Here is a 21,686-nt window from a genome sequence, read left to right as displayed (position 1 = left end):
GTTTCCATGCAGTTAAACTCACCGCTGAGCCCCAGAAACCGGCAAAAATCCAAACGGAACTTCATCAGTCCGACCATCCAGCATTCTTTCTCTCACTCCAGAACATATGCTTGTAAATAGCGTTAAAATACCGACTGAACCGTCATTTTCAAAATTTATGGAGATAGATGAGTGCCGTTTCTCTTCCTGGGCGTCGCGTTAGGCAGGCGGGTGTGTGGAGTGGAGCTGCAATCAAGCGCCTCCCTGAATGAACGTCTTAGGGGCGTTCACACCGAAAATGTCCTTGCGCAAAACAACAAAACAAGAACAGAGCAGAACGCTGGTGCCTCGAGACGTGTTTTTATCGGTTGAAGTTCTTTTTAACCATCGAATTGTCTTGGTTCATTCTGACCCTGGACAGGTAAAGAATAGGCTATAAAATGTCGTATCCTAGTTTTTGGTTGGCAACGTTGCGACTTTATTAATCCCATCAAAACCAACAAAAGTGCCTACACTAATTAATAATTTGTGCATTTTGCATGGTTTTCAAAACAGGACTAAAATAACCCTAAGTACAAAATGAGGGTGCAGTTTCTAGACAACATGATGGTTAACACAGCGTCTGAAAAACTTGAGACTCAAGTGGGTGGACACAAAACGCGTTCAGTGCGTTTTTTGTTTTCAGCGACTTGCACAGGAGTGCCGCTATACGACATGTCAAGGTAAAAACCGACTTTAAATGTTAAAAACGCATCTTGAGACACCTGCATTTTGACATTTCTATGTCAACCTTACCACGCAGTTACGCTTTCGGTGTAACGGCCCCTTAAACGTCAGCAGGGGCCCTAGCGCGGAGACATTGGCCTGCTTATCTCTCTAGGCATAGAGTCTGACCAATTTAACATTATTTTATAAATCAATCATTTATAGATTTGTATCCAAGTCTAGTATTGAATGAATTCTATGTTTTGCTGTATAATCATGAGTTTATTGAGAGTTGATATCGGCTATACATTGAAGAATATATGCATGCTAGAAGTCATTCATTATTATTTTATGCAATTTTGATTGAATCCTTAAATAAACATTTATTAAAGAAAAACAAAATGTCAATTATGCAAATGCAGGTTTATAATTTAGGCTAAATGTAACTGCAGTAGGCTAATTATCCAGATTGTATTCATTTGTAGATGGTAAATGTTTTCCAAAGTTGAAAATGTATACAAAAATTCAGTTTACTACAAATAAAATCTAAATAAGAATAATGAACTCCATTTGAACTCTACATTCAAAATTAATGAAAACTGTATGATGCTTTAATGATGCTTTTATCTAAAAGGTCTTAAAACTGAGGAATCAGCACAACAGTATTTAATAACCAACAACCTAACAGAACTACTTCGATAGAACAAAAATGTATTCAGTTATTTGATAGCAAAACAATGTCAGATTGTTTAGTGAGAATGTTCAGTGTGGTTGCAGGTTACACAACAAGTAGAGGATGGATTCAATCAACATTACTTTTTTCATGTTTTTACATTCCAAATTTTGCAAACACTTTGTAATGGCAGTGAAAAAAATAGGGAATTCAGCACAACATTTTGGGAGTGTTTCAAAGGCTAAGTGATACAATCACTCTCTCAATCAATCTCTTTTTTCATTAAAATATTCCAGTTGCACACTGAAAAGTAACATTCCCAGCTGAAGGCCATAAACATGTGGACAAGATCACCGTCGCTTTAAATCTGCCAGGACCGTGAGAGCTGCATTACAGCCAGCTGCACCCATAACACCACCACCTGCAAGACAAACTCAGATAAACACGGGAGAACACAGAGGACAACGTGCACTTCAAACTCAACATTCACCAGACCTGGATTCATGAAACGTGATATTGCATCAATGGCCAATACACACAGTTAGATTAAAAGCAACCTAGCTTTTATTTATTTAGGCACACACCTGGATGGCTGCCACTGCCACATAAGTACAGTCCTTTGACTGATGAACGATAATCTGCAACAGAGGGCAAAGGTCTCACCAGGTAAAGCTGATCCAAAGACATTGAGCCATGAAATATATTCTGTGGGAAAAACAAACAAACATGTAATTAATATTTGGAATGATCTGACAACAAAGAAATAACAATTAACTTCCGAATACACAATTTAAAGATATGATTATTTATTTGATTACGTCCGATTGTTAAATTAACAACTACTAATTTCTGACATTTAATATATGTCGGTTAGAATAAAACATTTTGAAATGGCTTTATACATATATACTTAAGTTAAATGTTAATACCCCTCCAGTAAGACCGAAGATCTTCTCAAGATCAGGAGGGGTCAAGATATCTTTGCCCACTACAGACTTTTTAAATCCAGGTGCGTATCGCTCTACCCAGTCGAATACTGCAAGACAGAAAACAAAGAATCAATTTCAACAACAAGCTTATTAATACAAGGCATTAACTACTAATAAAGCATAGTTTGTAAGTACATTTAGTATATACTGTGCAGTAGTAAGTAGTAAGCTAGTATTCCTTTCCAAATAGCCCTTAAAAAAGCTACCGAGACCTTTTACATACATTCCTGCCTTGTAGTACCTTTGTCTGCCAACAACATACAAATTAGGTACTATATATAGACTGCATACCTGTGTCTGCAAAACTCTCCCTGTCCTTATTATTCCAAGCTCGGCCTCCATCCAGCAAAAAGGGGGTAAACTGAGTGAAGAGAGACACCACATGGCAACCTGGGGGTGCTAGAGTCGGATCCAGCACTGAGGGAATAGTCATTTCCAACATAGGCCTGAAAAAATCCATATATGGATAGCAGATGCATAACATGTCCATTTAGGTTCAAATGTACATATATGAATAAGAGAAAAGATCTTGCAAAATGCATTATTTATTTATTTTTGAATATGCATGATGAAACTGTGAAAAGTGCAAGTGAATTAAAAGCCAGACCAAAAAGATCAGACTTTTTTCGAGAAAAACTGTTTTTTCGAATAAATAATGATTTTTTTACCTTTATTCAATTCAGTGTGCAGACACAAGTTTGACAGAAGTTTGAATACAATAATATTCTCTTCTTTACATATATAAATAAAAGTGCATATCTTAGGTCCTGTAAGTGGTCTAGTTTTTCTAAGTATAGGTCTCTGTGGAACAATAATGGATGTTTCCCAATCTTTGGGTGTTTTCAAACCGGGATGGGTGTTTTTCAACTATCCAATGAAAGTAGAGAATCTCAATGTTGTAGACAAATCCTGTAAAGCAGTTTGAAAACGCCCACTGATTGGTAAACGCCCATGTTTGTTCTGCAGAGACACAAGTCTCAGTTTTATTGCCCTTTTTAATCACCTTTTTACCTTTAATAGTTCATTTAAAATGGTTCTGCAGTTGACAACTGAATTTTTAAAAGTATAAACATTCCATGTAATCTCTCATCTAGTTTCAGGTAATGCATTATAATTATAAAAGAATTAGCAAAATGCACATTAAAACTCCAGTTATGTCCTGGTAACTTTTGACTCTAACTTTAAATCGGCCAAAAACAATTATTAATGTTGTATTTGGTCAAAATGCCTATTAAATAATCAACAATGAACAAATTAATAAGTAAAAGAATTGTATTACATGTTTATGATACTTTATATTTTACATAGTTTATATTTAAGCAATGTCAGTGTTTTTTTGGGTGATTACTTGGGTGTTGCTAGGGCATTACTAAATGGTTGCAAGATTACTGGACCAAGTCTTGGACTTGGACCTATTCAATGGAAATCGATGGGATTTTTCACTCTTTTTCCATCTGCCAGGCAAACATTTATATTCTGAAATAAACGTTTTTTTTTTAATAAAAAACATGATTCTGTTTTTGTTTCAAACAGATACAATTAGCAAGTATTCTAAATATCATCTGTTGCGTCAAAATAAAGTTTATTGTATATCTAATGCTATATAAAGAATAGTACAACCATTGAAATATAGGCGTCACTCTTCCAGATGAAAAGCTGTTTTAAAAAAGCATGTGCTTAGTGTGAAAAACAAGCCAATAAACCTTATTCACAGCAGCGTCATCTTTGACCAGAGATGAAAACAAGCCTGTGAGGAATAGACTGACCATCTCATTAATGGCTTATAGAAACAAAGCTGTATAAAGCTCCTAGATCTCATCTGATTTTCCATAACTTATGTTGTCTGGAATTTTCTGTCTACTAAATGTTCTTGGAAAGATATTTTTCAATCTTTTGTCAGAGGAATTATCCAAAAACACTTCAAACAACAGTATATCCAATTGAAGAGACGGTTTGTCTATACCTCACAGTCTCATTGTCATTCCCGTCAAAAATAAAAGATTGCTGTGAATAAGGTCTGTGGCAATGGTCATATTTATCATCAAAAGGGAGGTGTGTTGTATATCTACTGTATACTACTTTGTCTTTTTTGACCTGAACAAAATGGTTGTTTGGAATTTTCTCCAAAACAGAAGGGTTAAAACAGTTTGGGATTGAGCATGTCACACCATAGGAAATGTCAACTTTCCAAAAGCATTTCATGTCAACTACCTGTATTCTAGTCACAAATGGTCAGTGCTAATCTATAACCATCACCATAAACCCTGACACTGAGCAACAGATGTGCCACCTGTAAAACTCATGACTTGCAATCAGATATCCTGATGCTTTGATGTGTGTAATGTGCAAATATTAGCTCTTCCATTATGAGCAACACTGAGGGTTCTGCCAACCTGGACGATGGGCGTCCCTGCTGGCCTTCCCTATAGGCTTCTTCTAGTAGCTCCACACTCTCACAGTTCAGATGGATTGAACATTGATGATGTGGACCTGGTTTTCCATCCGCACTGTTCGGAGCGGCCAAGAAATTAGGCAGCCTGTCAACAGCCACTGTTCTTGCAGAGGACATAGACAGACATTATGAAAACCAATCAATAACTAGAGGAAAGAGAGCAATCAAACATAAACAGCATTAAATATAGTGCTTGCAAAGCAGCATTGAGTTAACTGTCAAGTGTAAATTAACTGTTTAATGTACAGACAGTACAAAACGTTTTGTAGATATTTTCAACCTTTGGTGTGCCAGACCAGTCTCATGGCAAATCAAAATACTAGTACAAGATGGAGAAATCATAGGAGTTGGGTCGTACAAAAATAGACCAAAAAAACAGATCAATGAACAATGTTATAATGATTTTTCCTAAAATTAAACTCTAACCTAAACCGAACCATCAAGACTAACCCCTTACCCAGACCCTAAACCTAAACCATGATTTTAATAGGAAAATAACTTTTGTGTACCAGGGAAGAAAGAAAATATCAAGGTTTGGAGCGAGATGATGGAGGCGACATTTATCAGTCATTTGTATTGCATAAATACTTTAAATATGGAATGTGTAACCAAATTGGTTCACAGACATATCCATTCTTAAAATAAAGTACTGAATAGGAGGTTAGCTAAAAATGTGATGCCTGTATTCTATCAATTTGATGATTGTTGATTGGTTGGTCTAAATGACGTAACTTTTCATTCAAGTCGTACAATATCTTACAATTTCGCAATCTAATTTTGTTTTTGCAAACTTTATAATTTTTGAGAAATGTAAGATAAAATTTAAAAATCTCCCATTAACTTACATGCAACCTTGAATCCAATAAACAATACGATGAGCTTAACAGAATGGAGGCATTTTTAAAATAAATAAATTTTTAACTTGACACGTCTTAAAAATGCTGCGCTCATGGTGCTAGACATGTTGTAACGGCCTAAACCATCTGTCTAGTATGTTAATTAGCGCAGAGGGACGCAACAATGCTTCCTGTTTGAATGGACCCATAGAATGTTTGCCATTCAAACCATAACCGACATTTATGCTTTTTGTTTTGAAGTTTTGTTATGAATCTAGTACACAACCGATCAACTTAGACAAAAGAAATGCTCTGATGCAACATTTGATTTACACTGAACCAAAATCTAAAACCTAAGCTTATCTGAAACTTTAATGCTATTCTTTTGTTGCTTTGCAAGCACTGGTGTTTCCATCAGGATATAAGTTCAATTAAATGAAGCATTAAATTATCTGTAATCATACCGTTAATCTTGGTAACAGGAGAAGTGTAATCAATCTGATCTACAGCTCTGATGAATGACTCTGACAGGGCATCCTACACCGGACATAAATATTCAAAAATGTCATTAACATTTAAAGGTATATTCCAGGTTCAATACAAGTTAAGCTCAATCAACAGCATTTATGGCACAATATTGATTACCATCATAATTTATTTTGACTTGCCCTTTTTCTTAAAAAAAAAAAAAAAAATCTGGATTACAGTGAGGCACTTACAATGGAAGTGAATGAGGCCAATCGGTAAACTGTAAAATCCTCACTGTTTCAAATATATCGCTACATGACATAAATTTGTGTAAACATGATTTTAGTGTGATACAATTGCGTAATAACCTTTTCTGTGTAAAGTTATTGCCAATTTTATAACTTTGTTGCCATGATGATGTAATGTCAACAAACCCTAAAATGACTGTAAAAATTGCAATATAAACAACTTTACAGCTCAAATAATACATGAGTTTAAACAGAAGAATTAATGTAAGTGCTTTTAGAAAATTATAAGCTTCACATTTCTGTGTTTAATCCCTCCAAAAATTGGCCCCATTCACTTCCATTGTTAGTGCCTCACTGTAATCTTGGTTTTTGATTTTTTTTTAAAGAAAAGGAGGAACAAGTCAAAATAATTTTTTGTGGTAATCAGCATTATGCCATAAATGCTAATGATTGAGCTTAACTTGTATTGAACCTGGAACATTCCTTAAAGCATATTGGTCATTAATTTTTCCACTTTTTTTGTTATTAAGGTACCATATAAATAGCAATTTCTGTCCATTTGTCAAAACTGAACCCATTAATTTGACTATTTATAATCCTGCAGCATATGGAAACACATAACACATGTACACAAAGACAGTGTGTGCAGTTAAAAAATAGGGTCACTCCTTGAGTAAACATGGATAAAATGACTCAAGACCACAATAGCAGTTTGGAATTGGATGACATTAGTTGACAGCATTGAATGACATAGAAATGTACCATTAGTCTAATCATGTGGTCACAACCATATAAACATAATGCTTTAAAGTAAATGCACTTAATGCCCAGAACAATAAAAACTAAATCCAGAATTGAGTGTCTCTAACACATACTGAATGGGCGTACCTGTGGGGTGAGCTGTTTGAAGGTGACATAAGGAGTGGCATTGGACAAAACCACTTTACTACGGACTTCAGTTCCATCTTTCAGCACAATACCCCTGACAGATCCATCCTGATCAATAAGAACTTGCCCAACATCCTAAAAGCACGCAGGAAGTCAACAGATCACACAATGTGGCACAACCTGTTCTTTGCAATTAATGTGATAAGCACAGACCAATGAGTACTAACTCTCTCTGTAAAGATATCTGCTCCAAGAGAACGTGCAGAGCGGGCGACTGATTGAGAAACACCGCCCATTCCACCCTCCACGTAACCCCAGGCTCCTTTCTCCTTCTCCAGCTCACCCATGACATGATGCAGAAGGACATATCTACAAGGTATAAATCACCATTTAACATATCCACAACAACAATCGCCATATTCTGAATTAATACAGATATTTAGGCCATATTAATGTCAATGTACCCTCACCCACTTCCAGGGTTATTAGGGCTTGTGTTTGCCCCAATCACAGAGTCAGTGGCTAACGTGGCTCTCAATGGCTCCGATTCAAACCAGCGATTGAGCACCTGCAGGGAAAACAATGATTTTCAAACAGAAATTTTGACAAAGACTACAGTTACTGTTCTACTGCTGTATTAATGTCATAAGCATGGTCCGTTTCATTTAAATAATCAAGTCTTATTTTCTGGCATCCTCGCTTCAGATTTGTTGGTGTGTTACTTTTGACATGGTCACAATGGCAACATCTTTAAACTCGGGATGACCAATTCATTTTCTTTCAAGGCCACATGGTGTAACTTTATAACTAGGGATGCACCGATGTATCGGCCACCGAAATGCTGATATGAAAAAAAACAATGGTCTATTTATAATAAAACAACAGTTAGTTTCGGTCCTTGAATCTGACAGGACAAGACCGATTCCGTGAGTACTGATGTCTCAGAACATCAGCACTCGGACGCTGCATAGTTTGTATCACTCTGCTTGTGTTCGTCCCATTCTAAACTAAAGTGTATGATGTGTAAAAGAGCTACAGTATGTGTGTCTTTTTATTTTTCCCTGTGACATTAAAGATTTGAGCCAGCAGGTGGCAACAAAATATCATTTTTATATGTTATGAGCCAGTTAAGATTGACATGCATTGAGTGAGTGCACGTCAGTCAGCGACCGGTTGCTTTAATGTCATCGCCATTGTCACTCACTCCATGATCGATCAGACTACTTCAACACTTCTACAGCTGGGAAATACAGTTAAACTAACAGCTTCAGCAATATCCCATTATCTTCTGCAAGATGACTAACACTACTGCTTGGGACTGGAGTCATGACAGATGCAGGTAGAAGCACAAGCTCAACACACACACACACACATCCTTGTTTCTCCAAATGACTTGCCGTCAGACTCGTTACTAGTTTTAAAGTGATTTTTTAAATTAGTAATAGATAGTAATAGTAATTAGTAATATCTTTTGAGCTAGCAACGGCAGATCCTGAACCATGGCATAAGAAAGTAGTTCATTGCACATATGTATTTGTGTAACATAATATTAATAGCATGTATGTATATGACATAATATTAACATGAAATGTTCTATCATACGTAGGTTCTATTGTTTAGAACTGCAAAAATGTTAATAAATAACTGTTGTTATCTTTTTTTTGTCTTTATCTAGAACACTGGTTTGGAATAATATACAGATTTTGCTGTTTTGGAAGGAAATTCGTCAGGACATTACTAATTTAAAAAACAGCACCATCACTATTTGAAAACAAAAGTAATTTTTTATTCAATCTAGACAGGCCCCATTTCCAGCAGCCATCACTCCAACACCTTATCCTTGAGTAATCATGATAAATTGCTAATTTTGTACTAAAAATCACTTGCCATTATATCAAACACAGTTCAAAACTGTTGTTGTTATTTTTTTGAGTTGCCACAGTATGCAATAGCAAAATTGGCAAAAAAGAAACAGCTGGACAACTGGCTCTAACAAGGGCAGAAAGAGATGTGGAAGGTCAGATACAACTAAGCAAGAGAATAAGTACATCAGAGTCTCTAGTTTGAGAAGTAGATGCCTCACATGTCCTCAGCTGATAACTTCATTGAATTCTACCCGCTCAACACCAGTTTCATGTACAACAGTAAAGAGAAGACTCAGCAGTGCAGACCTTATGGGAAGAATTGCAAAGAAAACAAAAGAAAAATGTTACAGTGGGCAAAGAAACACAGACATTGGACAACAGATAATTGGAAAAGAGTGTTATGGATCTTAACCCCATTGAGATTTTGGGGGATCAGCTAGTCTGTAAGGTGAGTGAGAAGTGCCCGACAAGACAGTCACATCTATGTCAAGTGCTACAGGAAGTGTGGGGTGAAATGTCACCTGAGTGTCTGGACAAACTGACAGCTAAAATGCCAAGGATCTGCAAAGCTGTCATTGGTGCATGTGGAGGATTTTTTTTTATGAGAACTCTTTGAAGTAGTTTAAGAAGTTCTGAAGTATTTTTTCAAATTGTAATAGTAATTTATAACTTTATTAATGTCCTGACTGTACATTGTGATCAGTTGAATAACACTTTGGTGAATAAAAGTACTAATTTATTTCCATAAGAGTAATAAATACAATGTATAATATATATATATATATACACACACACACACACACACACACACACACACACACATTGTAATTATTTTTCATTGTGTCTCTCTTAACGGTTTTCCTTGTTCAATGGAAATACCCCTTTACACATTTTCAGGTATACAGGTGAAACTCGAAAAATTAGAATATCGTGCAAAAGTTCATTAATTTCAGTAATTCAACTTAAAAGGTGAAACTAATATATTATATAGACTCATTACAAGCAAAGTAAGATATTTCAAGCCTTTATTTGATATAATTTTGATGATTATGGCTTACAGCTTATGAAAACCCCAAATTCAGAATCTCAGAAAATTAGAATATTACATGAAATCAATAAAACAAATTAAAAAAAGGATTTTAAATACAGAAATGTCGGCCCTCTGAAAAGTATAATCATGCATATGTACTCAGTACTTGGTTTGGGCCCCTTTTGCATTAATTACTGCCTCAATGCGGCGTGGCATGGATGCTATCAGCCTGTGGCACTGCTGAGGTGTTATGGAAGACCAAGATGCTTCAATAGCGGCCTTCAGCTCTTCTGCATTGTTTGGTCTCATGTCTCTCATCTTTCTCATGGCAATGCCCCATAGATTCTCTATGGGGTTCAGGTCAGGCGAGTTTGCTGGCCAATCAAGCACAGTAATACCAATGGTCATTGAACCAGGTTTTGGTACTTTTGGCAGTGTGGGCAGGTGCCAAGTCCTGCTGGAAAATGAAGTCAGCACCTCCATAAAGCTTGTCTGCTGAAGGAAGCATGAAGTGCTCTAAAATGTCCCGGTAGACGGCTGCATTGACTCTGGACTTAATAAAGCACAGTGGACCAACACCAGCCGATGACATGGCTCCCCAAACCAACACAGACTGTGGAAACTTCACACTGGACTTCAAGCATCTTGGATTGTGTGCCTCTCCATTCTTCCTCCAGACTCTGGGACCTTTGGTTTCCAAATGAGATGCAAAATTTGCTCTCATCAGAAAAGAGGACTTTGGACCACTGAGCAACAGACCAGTTCTTTTTTCTGTAGCCCAGGTAAGACGTTTGACATTTGAAGCCCATGTCCAGGAACCGTCTGTGTGTGGTGGCTCTTGATGCAGTAACTCCAGCCTCAGTCCACTCCTTGTGAAGCTCCCCCACACATTTGAATGGCCTTTTCCTGACAATCCTCTCCAGGCTACGGTCATCCCTGCTGCTTGTGCACCTTTTTCTTCCACACTTTTCCCTTCCACTTAACTTTCTATTAATGTGCTTTGATACAGCACTTTGAGAACATCCAACTTCTTTTGCAATTACCTTTTGAGGCTTTCCCTCCTTGTGGAGGGTGTCAATGATGGTTTTCTGCACAACTGTCAGGTCAGCAGTCTTCCCCATGATTGTGAATTCAACTGAACCAGACTGAGAGACCATTTAAAGGCTCAGGAACCCTTTGCAGGTGTTTAGCTGATTAGAGTGTGACACTTTGAGCCTACAATACTGAACCTTTTCACAATATTCTAGTTTTCTGAGATTCTGAATTTGGGGTTTTCATAAGCTGTAAGCCATAATCATCAAAATTATATCAAATAAAGGCTTGAAATATCTTACTTTGCTTGTAATGAGTCTATATAATATATTAGTTTCACCTTTTAAGTTGAATTACTGAAATTAATGAACTTTTGCACGATATTCTAATTTTTCGAGTTTCACCTGTAATTCTTAAGCAAAACAGTGATCTGAAGTCAAAAGAAGGTGAATGATTGACAAAATATTAGTATCATCCAATAGTTTTTGAATAAAATCGGCATTACATCAGACAAAAAATTTATTATCGGTGCATCCCTATTATTTACCTAAAAAATAGGTAAAACTTTTAACTGTTGGCAGCACTAAATGCTTCGAGATCCAAAAGTTAGCCATGATCTACAGTAAGTTGAAACCCTCTTTTGTGTGCCAAATTTCTCATTTTACTATCCATAAATTGAATGGAAATGGCAGTAAACTGAAGTGAAATTGACTTTTTCAAATAAACACATTTAAAGATTTCCATTTATTTTTCTTCTGTCAATGCAAGGATGCATAACCCACCTTCATAACTGGAGCCGTAATAAGTTCATAGAAGTCTGGTATATTCTTTCCCAACTTCATCCCTTTAAACACAGAAACACATGGATAACACATCAGTTTTATTAAATTCCTAGATTTATAAGGCTCTCTGGCTTAAAACAGCATTTCAGCAGCTGAAAAGTTGAGGCAACTCTGGTTTATAGTGTCTTATATAACTATAAAGCATCATTACCAGACTTCACCAAAGGTTTTAAGCTCTTTAGGGCAGATAATCTCTTTCTCAAAGAGCCCTGAGTCACTCCTGGGATGTCTACAGGTGGAGCATCTAAAAGAGGGTGGATGGCACAGGCCAGTCTTTCCAAATGGTTCAGAAAATCAGGATAGACCTTAGAGACAAACGTTTGGACACAATTAACATAATTTAAGTTTCTCATATATTGCAAACCTTTTGATATATAGGTTTATGCTTAAATTGTGTTAATGTTGAATCAAACCAGATAGTAAAGGTTAAGCCACCAACAAGTGTCCAGCATACATTGGAACTCCAAGAATATATCTCTATATCTCATAAAGCTGGTTCAGAGTATGAATGTGCAAAACTGTAATCTAGGCAAACTGTAGATAATCTGAAGGATCTAAAATGTATGATAGTTTTAATGTAACTATCTTCTAAAGGTCACTTCATAATATCCACACTTCAAATTGTGTTAAATAATAGCTTTGGTGACTACTATTATTCTAAAATTTGAAAATCCTAAAAAATAAAGAATCTGTGGGTGTGTACAAGCATTGACAAGTAGTGTAGATGAACAAAAATAACATATACATATCTAACTCATTATCAGAGCTGGAAGTTGAGGGATGTGTGAGCAGGTTTTACAGTAGTTTGCCTCTAGTGTAACATGCATTTTCATGAATGTAACTTTGTAAAAATGAAAGTCCTCTTGACATTGACATAGAACCTTGGCATCTTTCTCTGAGAATTTGCCAATCTCTTGCTGGTTCTTTGCCATGTCAGATCCAAGCAGTAAAGAGCGTGGTGGCCCCCCTCCCACACCCTCCTCCAATATGGGGGTAAATGAATAGGGGTCCCTCATGTACACCTTCAGGCCATGTTTCTGCACAGAAACACCAAAGAAACTGCTGTCATCTTAGCTTGAGAGAAAAAAAGCATTGAATCAGTCTGTCACTTGTATCCTTGTCAGTTCTGTATAAAAAAACATAGCTGAGCTGTTTGATTTAAAGTGAAGTGTGCTAAATTCAATATAAAGATTCAAGTTGATCCTGAATATTTTCTTAATGTATCTACACACCTTGAGCTCCAGATCCTGGTAGATGTGTGGACGCAGTAAGCTGAGCAGATAGGAGGCCCTGGAAAAGTGGAACCCTGGACCAAACAAACATAAACATATTTCCGACGTCATGCAAACTTCAGTGATTCACAGCAGAGTTTTTATCATTCAACTTAAAGATCAATCTACAAGCTAACCAGAGAATACCTAAAATGTTTGGAGAATTTTAAAAATATCACAGCTGATATAATAGTAATAAAAAAATTGATTAAACTTCCCATGCTAGTTTCCTAGCAATAGCTGGTCTCCGAGCCTGGTCAGTTCAAGTGTGGTTCGTGATTTTAGAGGGGTTATGGGCTGGTCAGTTTGTACTTGTCAGCTTGTCAAGCATCCCAGGGAATCCAGCTAGACCAGCTAAGACCAGCAAACTGCCTTGGGCTTGTTTAGATGCCCCCCAAAGGTACTATGTAAAATTAATCTTTGGCTGGTCTTTAATGCATTAAAATTCCTGCAGCTCATCTTGTAGAGCAAGGCATTAGTAACAACAAAATCATGGGTTTGATTCCCATGGAACACACAGAAAAATGTTTGCATTGAATGCAATGCACTGTAAGTCACTTTGGATAAAAAAATGTCGGCTAAATGCATAAATATAAATGTAAATCAAGTAATCCTGTTCTGTGTGATAAACTCGCACCTGGAACAATCTGTTCAGATACAGCTGCTCCTCCAAGCACATGTCTCCGTTCCAGTACTGCTGTTTTCAGCCCACCCTTCTGCAGATATGCTGACTGTGTGAATCACACCAGAAAGTTTCTTTACATGAAAAAACTGTTATGCAAATATTGGCAAACCACATTAACTGAGAACTTGTTTGGTGTGTACTTACAGCAATAAGACCATTATGCCCTGAATGAAAGGAAAGGAGTAAAACACATTTTTTATTTATAGAATAATAGAATAGATATTGAATGCACAGACACACAAAAAGTGTAACAATCTGTATGCTTTGTGTCCAGTTACTTAACATTCCTAATTTTCCTAGACTGAAAAGACAAACAGCCTATGTGACACAAATATATTCCTCCAGAGGGCGCGCGGTGGCTCAGAAAGCTGAATCCCCCATTGAGCCCCAATAAAATCTGTGATGTTTTTGTTTTGTTTTTCTCACTGGAGACATTTGTACACATGAAATTGTAATCGCTTAAATATATTTGATACAATTATAGACACCTGACATACAAGTACAAAGTCACCCCTGTCTCTATGATCCTATTTAAAAAGATTAAATCATTAACCAATAATCACAAACGTGATTAGTCCATTCACAGCAGCGCTGAGAAAAGTTACATTTACCACATGACAATACAGTGCGGCTTCAGAAGCGGTCTGATCAATAATTTACACCTAAATAAAACTAATAACAAACTTTAAAAGAGTAAACACAGTGCGGAATTAAAATATAAAAACTACTATTTAGACCCATCGGATCTGACCAGTCAGAAAAAAGTTTGGGCCCCTAAGCCCTGCCCATTAAAGTACACGAGCTTGCCTCTGGAAACGGTTCTACTCTGTTAGATTCAGGCCGTGCATGTGTAACCTACCTGCACCGATAATAACGGCGTCATATTGAGGTTTGAGAGCAGTGCTGTGGGTGCAGCGCCGTGTCACTGAGATAAACCTGCTGTGCGCTCGAACTGTTCGAACAGCCGCAGCCATGACGAGTCCAGACAGCCCGCAAACCCAAAGCTCAAACTCCACAACTCCTCCACGCTCGCTTGAACTGAGCTCCCAAGTCCAAGTGTGAAAAACTGTGAAAAACTCCCCTCCCCCTCAAATGAAAACACTTTTACTGTACTATTCAAGTGCAATTTGTTAGTGTATTTTTGTTCCTTAATTTGTTTACAAAAATATTATAATCTATTTTTTAGATTTAGCCATTTCAATTTCATAACAAAATTCCATCAAATTGAAATGTGTAATGTTTAACAAACTTAAATAAAGCGTAAAATGTTCAGATTTTTAAATTTTATTTTATACAATTGCACTCAATTCAATTTGAAGGAATTGTGTAATGAAATTGAAATGCATAAATCTTAAAATTACTATTTTGTTGAAAATGTAATTTCACTAGCAATAAAGTAGCGTGGTACCACCACTCAATAATAGCCTAATAATAATATTAATAATAAGCAAAATATTTACACATTTTAATTTCATAACAATATTCCATAAAATTGAATGAACCTTTAATGAAAAAAAAATAAAATAAAAAATAAATATATATATATATATATATATATATATATATATATATATATATATATATATATATATATATATATATATATATATATATATATAGGCCTATATATATATATATATACGTTTTTTTTTTTTTTTTTTAAATTAACGTGTTTTATCTCTATCTTTATGTGCCTTTACTTAAGAACAAAAATGCCAGGAGTTATTACTTAACTTAAGTGTTTATCATTAGCTATACAGTAGTTATCTTGACTTATACTCTCAGATTTCTAGACAAAGGGCTTGAGGTTCAGAAAGTCATTGATGGGGGATGCTTACTGAAAATCTTCAATAATTGACTTTGTACCTGAAGTCTGGACAAAAGACAAAATGTAATGTAGAAATGGAGACTTGTCATATATTTAGAGAGAACCTCAAACTATTTAAATATATATATATATATATATATATATATATATATATATATATATATATATATATATATATATATATATATATATTATTCTTCTGTAAAGTAAATTCACCTTTTGGCTATCAAACTTTGTAGTTCAATTGTCACTGTAAAAACTGTGAAAAGTTATAGCCAAGCACAACAACAAACAGTGAACAATTTCTAAAGATTTACCAATATGGTTAAAATTACATCCATTCTGACCTTTAAAGCACACAGTGTGTGTTATTCTGTGCTGTCTTGCCTAAAAACTACTGATCACAAGACAGATGATCTCACACCAAAGCCACAAAGCCTCATTGTCCTTTAAGAGATGATTGATTTTACGTGACAACATGCTAATGTAAAAAAGAAAACTGAACATGATGAAGAACTAAGATAGAGTTAAACAGATGTGACCTGTCTGTGCTACTGTAAAGTTGTTTACAGTATCCTTTATATTTGTGGACATTTCCATTCCCTACAATGTAGAATTCTTGTCTTGTTCTCTGACAAATAAAAATGTAGTCTCAATAGAAACCAGAGCTTTGCTTGCTTAACTAAGAATTGGAATGCAAACAGAATATTTCATTACTCAGAATCTAGAACAGCAAAGAAAGAATGAGATGAGAGAGGTCATTTAAAATCCATTTGGTTTGTGAGCCCAATGATTTCTCTCTTATGGCCATGTGTCACTGTCACAATCGATTTGATTTGAGTTATTGCATTAATTTGGATTTAACAGGAAGTTGATTCGCAAGCATGTAAAAGACATTCCAAATTTGAGGAAAATCTTAAATAGTCAAATGTAGTAGCATAGTTTTTTTTATGCATTGTATTTCTATATTGTATTGTATTTCTAGGTTAACATAATTTTTTAATCTGTAATCACACACACACACACACACACACACACACACATATATATATATATATATATATATATATATATATATATATATATATATATATATGTTTTCTTTTTTTTTTTTACATTATTTATTTATTTGATTAACTTATTTGTTTTTGCATGTCATTCTGACTTCGACCACTAAGAGGAGTAGTAGTTTAAGAAAACATGAACCGAAGTTTTTACTGAAGCCATTCTTTTTTACCAGTAGGTGGCAGCAGAGACTTCTGGTTATTATAATAGAGATCTCATCCTTAAATTAAGAACAGGCCATCCTTAAACATTTAAAAAGTTATGGTGTTGGATATCTGAAGTTTAGTTTTAAACGGTAGATTTTCACAAAATTTTTTTTTTTATTACAGTAACTTCCACCATTATAATAAAGCCCACAATGAACTTACCAGTAGGCTACCATGAAAATTCAACTTGCTAAACTAAATAAATTTGATTTAGATTGAATTCAATTTACTAAGATAAGCCTAATAATATATAACCTAAATGTATCTTTGTGATGCAAATGTGTATTAACGTATTCATTAAAGATTTAATGCATGGCCATTTTTACAGATGTTTTATCACCGTTGATGGGATTGATTCCCTGAGTGAGATTCCAAATTTCAGTGTCAGATTCATGAGCCTTTGTTATAATCGATTAAAAATGCAACAATTCACGAACCACTGACTATAAGTGACCTGTGGTAATTCAAAACCTTTAGAATAATGCCTCTTTCCATTATAAGACATATCAAATAAAGTTGCTTCAAAGCACTGGCATCAGAAGAACACTTAAGAAATGTCTCTTCTGCTAAGAGAAACCATCTTGACTGAAGAGCCTATATCTGAAGAGATCATAAGTGCTTCTCTCTCAATGCTAAATATGATAAGAGATGATGAATCAATGTCATACTGATTGGACTGCAGACGGCTTTTAGAGACACATTCTAAAAACAGGGGGTTTGTGGCTTTATGCATTTCAATCAAGTAACAGAAGGCAAGCAAACCTTAGGCCTTAAATGAATTACAAACTCAATTTCAGTCTACATGATGTGTAATTGCTGTGACACAGTATACAATATCCTTTAACGTCTATTTGTTTTGCTTATGCTGTGAAAAACAACTCCTATTGATTGAAAAACTCAATAGGAAAGATATAAAGAAGCTTCCTATTAGACAATCTAGGGTTTCCCGACACCTCTATCAGGGCATGTCGTCAATTATGGTCAGGAGAGAAAGATCACTATAAAGGCACGCCAATTTGGCTTTCCTTGAAAGAACGCATCTGGACAACATGCAGTCAACGTTAATTTGATCAAGGCCAGGGAATTTTGTTCTTGTAAGCGTAAATTAACACTTATTTCCCTTCGTCTGCAGAAATTCTACACCATGGTCTCACAGTCTGGCCTAAACTGGCAGCAGAAAGCAAAAATGAAATTATCTGAAAATGGTCCTGCTTAAATGATAATTACTGCTGTTCATTATTGAGCAACCTGGTTAATTTGCCTTCCAAAAGAAGATTTTAAACTTGAGTAAAGATAAACAATAAAGTCTTCAAAAATCCACTTAGACTCAAAAAAGTTATTTTAATGTTTACGCATTTCAATTTAATATCAAAATTCCATCTATTGAATAGAGTAAATCATATATAATATCATTATTATTACATACAATGTTGTGAAAAAGTATTTGCTCCCATCCTGGTTTCTTCTGTTTTGTGTAGGCTATACCTCATACAGAATTTAAATACAGCTTTTAAATGGTAATGTTATATATTTAAGCAAAAAAGTTATCCGATGCCAACTGGGCCTGTGTGAAAAAGCATTTGCCCTTAGTTACTAAATCCCAAAAGCTATGCAACTGCATTCATAATTGGGTTCGGCTGGACTAGACACACTCAGGCCTGATTACTGCCAGCCCTGTTCAATCAAATCAACACCTAAATATACAATTTTCAGCAGCATGAAGTTGGCTAAAAGGTCTCACCCAGTAGCACACTATGCCAAGGTTGAAAGAAATTCCAGAAATTACGAGGAAAAAGGTGATTGAAATAAATCAATCTGGGGAGGGTTACAAAGCTATTTCAAAGGCTCTGGGACTCCAAAGAACCACAGTGAGAGCCATTATCTTCAAATGGAGAAAACATGGCACAGTAATGAACCTTCCCAGAAGTGGCCGACCTTCCAAAATTCCTCCAAGAGCATAGCAACGACTCATCCAGGAAGTCACAAAAAAGCCAAGGACAACATCCAAGGAACTGCAGGCCTCTCTTGCATCAATAAAGGTCACTGTTCATGACTCTACTATCAGAAAGACACTGGCCAAAAATGCCATCCAAGGAAGAGTGGTGAGGCGAAAACAAATGCTAACCCAGAAGAACATTAAGGCTTGTCTGAATTTTGCCAAAACACACGTTGATGATCCTCAACTTTTGGGAGAATGTTCTGTGGACTGATGACTCAAAAGTGGAACAGTTAAGAAGACAGGGGTCCCGTTACATCTGGCGTAAATCAAACACAGAATTCCAATAAAAGAACATCATATATACGGTCAAGCATGGTGGTGGTAATGTGATGGTGTGGGGATGCTTTGCTGCTTCAGGGCTAGGGCAACTCTGCAGTAATTGAGGGAAACATGAATTCTGCTCTCTATCAGAAAATCCTATAGGAGAACATCCAGTCATTAGTCTGTGAGTTGAAGCTCAAGCGCAGCTGGATTATGCCGCAAGACAATGATCCAACGCATAGGAGTTGGTCCACCTCTGAATGGCTCAAAATAAACTAATTTAAAGTTTTGGAGTGGCCTAGTCAAAGTCCTGACTTCAACCCAATAGAAATGCTGTGGGAAGACCTTAAACGGTCAGTTCATTATCAAAAATCCTCCAATGTGGCTGAAGTAAAGCAGTTCGGCAAAGAAGAGTGCAACAATGCGAAAAACTGAAGCGTTTGGTTGCACTTGATGCTGCTAAAGGTGGCACAACCAGCAATTACATTTAAGAGGACAGTTTGTTTTTCACATGGGTGATATGGGTGTTGGATAACTTTTTGCTTCAATAAAATATATCTATATATATATATATATATATATATATATATATATATATATATATATATATATATATATATATATAATTATTTGCCCCCTTCCTGATTTGACCAACATCAGTCCTGATCATAACTACGAAATATTCATTAATTTTCAGGATTTTATCCCTTTAAATGCAAGTTTGTTTACATAAAATGCCACTGTTTTTTTTACACACACAAAACACATTAAAAAAAAACAACACACCCACACAATTTTAGTTGCATCATTTATTCAATTTGCCTGTAGAGCTCTATAACACAGCAAACAACAAATAGGAAAAAAGCATGTATTTGCTCCATATGCTAAACATGAGGAAACATTTTATAAAATATTAAAAAGTATTTTTTTTAAGCCAGTGCTCTGGAATGAAAGCATAATATCATAGAATTCATTATTTTATGCTTTAATGGCACTGGGATCAAATATTGCAATTTTAATGGGTTTCAATTGGGACGTTTTTGTCCTTAAGGTCCTGAGTGTAACTATTTTGTTTACACAGTGTATTATAGATACTGAGGTTGAAATATCAAACCCCCCAATACATAGGCTACTTTTTTTCTAAATGTATGCCATTGACATTAACACAGCTAAAAGTATCTAAAAACAAAAATGAAAAAGACAAAAACGTCCAAAAAAATTTCGCAAAAGGGTTAATCAAGCGTGTCCAAACATTTTACTGATAGGCCAATAATAAATTAAACTAATACTGCGTTCCATTCAACTCGGAAAGTCGGACTTTCCAACTTTCTACTGGGAAAAGTGCAGATTTCGCTGAGATGTAGTTGCGTGACGTCACACATTCACGTCTGCATCCAGGAAGATGTACAAAATAAGTGATAAACATTCACTTGTATTAAATAATATCGATAGATGAGCCAAAGTTCCAACATTACGTGATATTATAGTGTGTTTAACAAACGTTAACAGAGTAGCAGGTGTTCAAAATATTGGTAACTATACTCTCGTTTGTTAATCGTACACCTGTAGCACAAAAGCTAGAGTTGCAACATTGTTTATCAGTTGGTTACTATGAGACATTTCTAGTGACAGTCAAACACCTGATAGGCTAACAGGAGTGTTGCCGTTTTGTTTCCTTAACGTCATCTTCTGAGCATCTGGCAATAGAATTACTTTATGGTTGGCTTACACGCAGCTCTCTCTTTACACCTGGACAGTAAAATTTGTAAAGATATTGATAGAATGCTTTTTGACTTCATCTGGAAAAATTGTATACGTTATATCAAAAGCAGTGTTGTTATGAATAATTATGAATCTGGTGGGCTCAACGTTTTGGACTTCAATACTCTAAACAATACTTTTAAGATTAATTGGGCTAAGCATTTTCTTAAAAACCCTGTCTCGATTTGGAATTTTATTCCCACATATATTCTCTCGCTTTGGTGGTCTGAGCTTTATGTTTAACTGTAACTACAATGTGGACAAACTCCCAAACTGGCCAACTTTCACAAGCAGGTCCTTTTAGCATGGTCTCTCATTATAAGCACAATTTCTCACCTCACAGGTATCTAATTTGGAATAACAGAGATATTTTATATAAAAACAAGTCACTCTTTTTTGAGAATTGGGTACTCAATCAGATTCTGCTGGTGGGTCAGCTATTTGATGGAGAGGGGCGACTTTTCTCTTATAGAGAGTTTTTATTAACATATAATTATTTGATGCCATTCCATCAGGCACAATCATGCTTTTTAGGAATACTGGCAGACCTCCGCCTTCTGTCTCCCTCCCCGATGTGGCTGAATCACCAGTTGGAAAAATCTG

At 35.7% G+C, this 21,686-nt stretch overlaps 1 protein-coding gene across 7 annotated transcripts in view; it reads right to left on the bottom strand.

Moving 5' to 3' along the window:
• LOC127618037 (pyridine nucleotide-disulfide oxidoreductase domain-containing protein 2-like) overlaps positions 1-15,014 on the bottom strand; it is a 37,458-nt gene extending 22,444 nt beyond the window's left edge. For 6 of the 7 annotated variants that reach the window (XM_052090258.1, XM_052090259.1, XM_052090260.1 and 3 more), the window contains exon 1: positions 23-1,700. In XM_052090258.1, coding sequence (XP_051946218.1) covers positions 23-77 — 55 coding nt within the window. In that variant the 5' untranslated portion in view covers positions 78-1,700. Of the gene's footprint in view, positions 1-22; positions 1,779-1,941; positions 2,063-2,286; positions 2,394-2,637; positions 2,793-4,739; positions 4,897-6,098; positions 6,172-7,238; positions 7,374-7,465; positions 7,608-7,708; positions 7,807-11,947; positions 12,010-12,158; positions 12,313-12,888; positions 13,045-13,239; positions 13,314-13,915; positions 14,010-14,107; positions 14,128-14,822 lie in introns of those variants that run through there. The other variant, XM_052090257.1, reaches the window with a different exon arrangement.
• Positions 15,015-21,686: the final 6,672 nt, after the last annotated feature.

The sequence above is a fragment of the Xyrauchen texanus genome, chromosome 24 (assembly GCF_025860055.1).
Source record: "Xyrauchen texanus isolate HMW12.3.18 chromosome 24, RBS_HiC_50CHRs, whole genome shotgun sequence".
NCBI classification, from domain to species: domain Eukaryota; kingdom Metazoa; phylum Chordata; class Actinopteri; order Cypriniformes; family Catostomidae; genus Xyrauchen; species Xyrauchen texanus.
The sequence above is the reverse complement of the archived record's forward strand: the minus strand, read 5'-3'. Positions and strand labels throughout refer to the sequence as shown.